This window comes from Polistes canadensis, unplaced genomic scaffold (assembly GCF_001313835.1).
Source record: "Polistes canadensis isolate GaletaPanama2010 unplaced genomic scaffold, ASM131383v1 scaffold_81, whole genome shotgun sequence".
In the NCBI taxonomy this organism is placed as follows: domain Eukaryota; kingdom Metazoa; phylum Arthropoda; class Insecta; order Hymenoptera; family Vespidae; genus Polistes; species Polistes canadensis.
Genome location: NW_014569628.1, coordinates 223,460 through 231,010, shown reverse-complemented (window position 1 = coordinate 231,010; position 7,551 = coordinate 223,460). Strand labels below are relative to the sequence as shown.

The 7,551-nt window shown below is 31.2% G+C and overlaps 1 protein-coding gene across 4 annotated transcripts in view; it reads left to right on the top strand.

Annotated features, from left to right (window-relative positions):
- Positions 1–7,551, top strand: part of LOC106786760 (synaptotagmin-7) — a 150,874-nt gene that overhangs the window by 40,552 nt on the left and 102,771 nt on the right. For all 4 annotated transcript variants that reach the window (XM_014748510.1, XM_014748509.1, XM_014748506.1 and 1 more), the window contains one exon: positions 2,886–3,145. In XM_014748510.1, the coding sequence (XP_014603996.1) occupies positions 2,892–3,145 (254 nt within the window). In that variant the 5' untranslated portion in view covers positions 2,886–2,891. The remainder of the gene's footprint in view (positions 1–2,885; positions 3,146–7,551) is intronic.

Sequence of the window (7,551 nt, the reverse complement as noted above, 5' to 3'; positions counted from 1 at the left end):
TGTGTGTGTGTGTGTGTGTTTTTTTTCTCTCTCTTTCAAAAGTGAGATTGGAAAATTCCTAGAATGTCATTTCGAGTGGTGCAAAAGTGGTCCCCTATCGTCCGAGTGCTGTTGCAAGCGGCTTATCGTCTTCATCCGTGGAGTATGACGATGGGGGTGGGGGTAGAATGGGTGGGGTCAAATGGTAGTTCTTGGCTTCGAAGAAGATTGAATTCGATTTTCCAGGATATAATAAGAATAACTACGATACAGTTATGTTTTTCTTTAACCACTTTAGTGACGCCACCTTAGTGCAAGATAAAAAAGAAAAAAAAACAACAAAAAGAAATAAAACGTAATATTTATATATATCGTTAACAATCATCCAATCATCTTTTATTCTTCACCTAAATCCTTCTTTTATTCTTTTTCCATTTCATTTTGTCTTCTCGTTCTTATTCTTCTACTACTACTTTTTCTTCTTCTTATTTGTAGGTTCTACCATCTCTGTTACACGTTTAAAGTCAGGCATCTCGGGGTGAGTCAGGTATAGTGCACTCGAAAGAAGTGCACTTGACACCCCGTTCTACATATGCTCACAAAGTCACTTGGAACTTGTATATTTACGTACCGAACGAGTTTCGAGTAGCTAGGTAGAAGAGAACTACTGTATATAATATATGTATATATATATATATATATATTTATATAAAAAAAAAAAAATTGTCGTAAATGTATATATATATAAGACTAAAACTCTTATTATTAAGTGAGGATAACCAACAAACTAAAATTTGTTTTTCTAAAAACCAAAATTCAAATTGCTATTTATTATGTACATTATTTAATTACATCAATCACTATATCTAAATACCCTTACCTGAAAACCAAAAAAACGACAATTAAAGTTTATTATTCCCACTTATTCTAAACAGTTTATTTATTTATATTTATAACGAATATTCTTCACTCCTTTTCACATCTGCTTTACCTTGTATTCTCTCCCTTCCTTTGTTTATCAATCGCCACTCATTTCTTTCTACCGATTTTATTAATCGATCCTTCCAACGAGAGCTGCTTGAAGTGCGACAAAACACATCAAAGGAATACATTTCCTTTACATATATATGTGTGTATAGTTATATATAGTTAGTAACTTGCGTGCCTAGCTTTAGTTTTCAACTAAATACCCTTTTAATTAGCGTGATTTTGCGTATATTGACTTTCGATAAAAACGGGGAGGGTGTGGAGTCGGGTGGGGGTGCTAGAAGGAGAAAACGTTTTCGTTTTGTTTTATTATCTTTAACAACGAGACGACGACTCTTTACGATTAAATCCAATCAACGTAAGATTTATTTTATTCGATGTTCTTTCGAAGATTTGTAAAAAGAAAAATAGATAAAAAAGAAAAGAACAAGATCGATAGGAGATTATTGAGATACTCGTTTGAATGAACGAACGAACGAATGCGTTGAGTGATAGTATCGTTGAAAAAAAGGGAATGAAGGGTTTTAAGTTAAATAGGAAAGTTAGATAGAACGAGAATTTCGAATTATGTTTCTTTTGTGATTTTTTTCTTTTTCTTTTTGTTTTTTTTGATTAGGGAAAACAAATTATCTAACGTTTTATTGTTTTCACGTTTAAATGTCATGAAAAAGGATTGACCGTTTTTGTAGATAAATTTATATTGCGGATAATTTTTTTTCTAAAAGATGCAATTTTTTTCCCCCCTACGACAGCGTAACAGGTAGATTAATTTTTGTTTTGTTTTTTTTTTTTTCGTGAATTAAAATATAGCGAATTTAAATATAAGTTGAAAATCATTTTTGTTGTTGTTGTTTTTTTTTTTATTTTTTATTCGATTAATCGCGAGGGGGCCCACCATCGCGAAACAAATTGTCGTAAAAATGTATAAACCGTATTTTATCCGTTTTGATTTACGCGGTCTCTCTCTCTCTCTCTCTCTCTCTATCATATTTTATTTTTTATTGGCGGGTTTCAATTCTTTTATATATGCGATAAAACAAATTTTATTTTTTATTATATCATATTACACAACACGTCAGTTTTAAACGTCGAACCGTTTATATTACCGAACGAAACGTCGTGTCGAACAATTGCAAATAAAAAAGAAAAAAAAAAGAAAAAAAAAAGAGAAACGTATCAACAAAAGGGGGGGGGGGGGGGGGGGGTGGTAAAGGCAAAAGAAAAGAAATAAACTCTTTCGAATAACAATATCGATATTTGGGTTGGTCGATGCAATTTATTTCTAACATTTTTTTATTCTACTTTCCGTATTTTATCGCAATATAAAAATATTAACAATAAATATCTTTCCAACGTATAAATAATATATATATTTTTTTTTGGTTCCCCCCCCCCTCCCCAAAAAAAAAGCGCATAGAACAATTAAACCGTGCTTAAATTACAATCGAAGGAACAAGAACAATTGATGTAATATCTCATTGGTGAACATTTATTTCGATCATTATTATTATTATTATTATTAAAATGTAATAGACTCTGAACGTTAGAGATTGAGGTAATATTTAATATTTTATAATGTACGTTTCTCGTTTAATTCATAATAAAAAAAAATTTCCAGTTGAAGAAGTCCCAATAAAGGGACGAAATGTCCAATTTGATTAAAATAAAGTTTTAGTTCTTTATTCTGTCCAATTTTCTTGCATAAACATATTTATTAATGATAAGGTATCACAGGGAACGTGGACATAAAAAAGAAGTAGAACTTAATTTAACTAAGTTGCTTCTTTTTTATGTCCAAGTTCCCTGTGATACCTTATCATTAATAAATATAATTTTGGACGAGAGAAATAACTGATTAAATATTAATTAATAATTATTATTATTAAAAATATATATTTTGTATTATTTTTCGCACACAGGTGGGCATGGAAAGAAGAGACATGATTTTAACGGCAGTATTTGGAACAGTTGGTGCATTAGCAGTGATCGTGGCATTGTGTTTGGCAGTGTGGTTTTACATTCGTGCGAGAAAATCTAAACAACGCGATGACGACCTTGAGGATCCTAACGAGCACAGCACAGAGGGTGGTGGTGGAACAACTGGTCTTCAAACGCAGTCGACGAAGAAGAATGGTTTCTTAAATTTAAAGACATGTCTTATCAGCACGAAAACTCTTGGGTAAGCGATACGTTATTTTTCTTATTCCCCCCTTCCCCCTCTAATACGAAAAGTGACGAGGAAATAAAAATATATACCAAAGAAAGAAAAAAAAAGAAAAATATAATAATAAACGCGTTACCCTAATCCGCATTTAATTCATGAAGAAATTAGGGAAGGTCGAGGACGAATGAGAGAAAAAGGGACTGGGATACAACGTGGCCTCGTTTCAAAAACTCACGGAAATGATTACATCGTTATCAGCCTCTTCTCGTTATTTTTTTTTCTTTCTTATTTCGGCTCCATGCAACCAAACGAAATTTTTCATTAATCACTTTTACCTTTTCTTCATTAGGATTTATAACGCGAGGAATGAACATGGCTTTTGTTTTTTTTTCTTTTTCTTCTTTTCTTTTTAGTTAAACATTTAATCTCGTAGACGTTGCATTTTTAATAGAACGAATTTTTAGCAACAAACGAATTTTGTTCGCTTAATTGTCCGGACTAGGTCATAAACGTAATATCGAATATTTCATTAGGAGTATCTGATTAGAAAGGACTATGTCTATACGCGAAGGACTTCGTTAATGAACTGCGACATTTTTTTTTTATTATCTTCTTTTTTTTTCTTTCCTTTTTTTTTGGAGTAGGAAAATAAAAATCAGCAATTTCTTTACTTTTCATTAAATTCATGATCATTTTGAGAGTAAACGAATGCAATGGTTCCTGTTTTTTTTTTTTTTTTATATTTTTACATTAAAAGTCAATACAATCTATGGTAACAATTATTCGCAATTGTTAAGTTAACTCGTTGGATAAATTTTGTTATCCAGATATGGTAAGTTACCGACTGTAGTTTCATTTATAGGTAATTGATAAATTCTAAGTTTCTGTATTACCGACGTAAGGATACGTGTACCGTTTCGTTCGATAATTCGTAAAGGTAGAAATGATCGATTTGGTCCTTGATAAAATGAATTTTTCAAAGAATAATTTACGTTTATTCGAAGAGAAATCTATATTTTCCTTTGCGAATAATACAATGAATTAAAAAAATATTATTAAATATCTATATAAAAATAAGTGATAGGGGGAAAGTATAATATAATTTTGCATAACAAAGTTCGTGAAATTTCTACGATTTAACAACTAACGAATTATTACGATAAAACGTATTTCTACAATTTTACGCGACATTATCTTAATAAAAAATTAAAAAAAAGAAAAAAACAAAAAAGAAGAAAAAGAAAAGATAATATAATTCGATATAGGAAAATAAAGATGAGAAGAGAAGGGATGGGTAAAGGGACGTTATCTCTTTCGTTGGGAAACGCCAGCGGGGAAATGAGATATTTAATTTTCATTGCAAAGAACCAAAAAAAAAAAAAAAACAGGTCTTATATTTGAAAAGTATAAAAAATAATTGAATAATAAAACGCGGGGAAAAACTGATCCTGCGGCTATTTTCGTTCGGACGAAATTTGATTCGTAGAGTGTGAAGTGATGGTAAAAAAAGAAAAAAAAAAAAAATAGAAAAGAAAAATTAATTGAACCATCAAGTTTTTGGACCATTCATTCTCTCTCCTTTTACCGTGAAACTCAAACGCGTTTTCGCGTATCTGCGAAAGACTTCGGTGATTCCGGTGATTCAATCGCATTCTTCCGACTGATTGAATTTTATTCGATCTACACTTTCTTTCACATATATCTATATCTATATCTATATATATATATGTTTTTATTACTTTTTCTCTTTAGTTTCATCGCGGTAAATACTATAGCGCTCAGAGTTGTTTGTTTTTATTCTTTTTTTCTTTTTCTCAAAATCGCATTTCATTCTTGTTGGCAAGAAATTCGTCGTCGTCGTCGTCGTCGTCGTCGTCGTCGTGAAAAACAAGAGACGACTACTTTCGAAAATTTATTTTCCTCGCGAAATTTCAATGTAACAAATATAAAAGTGGTGGAAAGTGAAATAAACCAAACCGTGGCCTTGATCTTCGGATAGGGGATGTTTTTTTCTTATTCTTGTCCTTAAGTATTAATTTTAATAGAATCATATCGTCGTAGAGACGTGGTAGGATATGTGAAATAACGAATAAGAAGAAAAATATCAGACGGATATAAATTTGATGACGAGGGGGTTGCATCCATCCGCAACTTCTAGTCGTCGTAAGAATCGTTTCGTTTCGTTTCGTTTCGTTTCGCCTTTACTTACCGATATTTCCCGAAGGATTTGAAAAATCTATCGAAGGGATAGGAAAAGATAAGGGGTCATAATGTGTCCGTTAAGTTTACCTATCCTGTCTCCATTCAAAAACAGAAAATTCTATCCTCGAAAGTATACCCTTCTAATCCTTTTACTACTCGATATGCATCGTATTATCCACCCCCTCTTCCTCCTACCCCCTTCTTTTTTTTTCTTCTTTTTATTTAAACACATTGAATATATATACTTTCGTTACCCTTCTTATTCTTATTCTTATTCTTCTTGTATCTTTTTTACCTTTAAACTTTATCGTTTTATTCTTTTATATATCAATGAAACAAATAGATACGTGTGTGTATGTATATGTATATATATATATATATGAACATTGTTTAAAAAGTAAAAACGTCGAGGGAATATACGACAAATAAAACTACCCTTATCGCGTTACCCGTAACGTCAGATGCGTACTGAAATAAAACGAGAGATAAAAAAAAAAGAAAGAAAGAACGAAAGAAAAAAAATTCCAACAACAAAAAAAGAACGACGAGGAGAATTTTTATTCCCACCTTTTTGTTTCCTACTTTTTTTTTTTTTCCTTTTTACCATTTCTTTTCAATATTTATCTCTCTTTCTCTCTCTATCTTTCACGTTTCACCTTTTTTTCTTTCTTTCTTTTTTTTTTTTACTGCCAGTTGCTTATCTTTCGCATTTTTTATACAACCCGTTGTTATAGATAATTCGCGAATCGAAGGTTTTTCTTTTGCTACAATGCATAACACTGGTGGTGATATGATATTGCAATAGTAGTAGTAGTAGTAGTAGTAGTAGTAGTAGTAGCAATTGCACCAATGTGAGAAAGAATTGTCTCTTCTTTGTTTTATAGTGATGAGAAACATATACAACGAGAAAAATCTATTATAATACGAGAGAGAGAGAGAGAGAGAGAGAATCTTTTTACAATCCTCGTTTTTCTCACCCCCATGTACTTTTACCCCTCCCTCCCTATTTCTCTTATTATTTTCCCCTAACATTTATTTCACAATTGCATTTAAAGTTGACGCTCGTTGACTGTCCGTGAAACGTCCTATAAGAAAATTTATTATATTTTTATTTTATTTTTCCACTTTTTCTTCTACTTCTTCTTCTTCTTCTTCTTCGAGAAAACGAGTAATAGTAACTCTTTATAAATGTAATATCAGAACACGAAGAAAGAATTTAAAGTACTTAAATATAATAAATAAGTTAGTTTCTTCGATCGACGATAGAAGAAATTTTTGTATTTCAAACAAGGTTATAATATATATATATATTTTTTTTCATCGTGTTATATTTTCTATTTTTCTATATTTGTATTTTAATATATTTTTCATTAATAATTAATTTATGCACCTCACGATGGGGACCGATTGATTTTTCTTCAGATTTTCTTCCATTTCCTCGTTCAATTTTTTCTTCTTTTTTTTTTTTCCTTTACCCTTCCCTTCCCTTCCCTTCTCTTCTCGTTTTCATTTATTTCTTTCTTTTTCTTACAAGACAGCCCCTTCTTTAAAATTCAACACACGAAAATGTTCTTTCAAGTTTTCCGCTTTAACCATCGAGAAAGACGTGACTCGTACACTGGCATATCGTCGAGAGAAGCAAAAAAGGAAAGATAAGATAGAAAGATAAAATAGATAGATAGATAGATAGATAGATAGAAAGATAGAATGAGAGAGGAATCATGATCATGAGATGTTCCATGGCTTGGAAGGTGAAAACAATGGAAGCAGAAATAGAAAACTGTCTGTCAATGACCACTGCACTCGTTCTTCCTTTCTTTCTTTCTTTCTTTCTTTCTATCTTTCTTTCTCACCTCTCTGCTGCTTTCGAAGCTTTGAACGTGCACACAGCGAGACACATTTTTCACGATTTTTTTCTTCTTCCTATTTTTCCTTCTAACCTCCTGTACCTTTCTCTATCCGTTCCATTCGTTCGTTAGTTAGTACGTTTCTTTTCAACTTTCTATCATACGTCAGTTATCTTCTCTATTTTTCTTCTTTTTTTATTGCTTCAGTGTTTTATCGATCATTTCGAAATCTTCGATGACTACATTTATTTTGATATAATCACATCCAGGGGAGAAAAAATAATGTATTCTATCTTTCATTTCAAACAATACCTTTTCATTTTACACACCAAAAATTAAGATATGCAATTGTAATTATTAAATAATATGTGA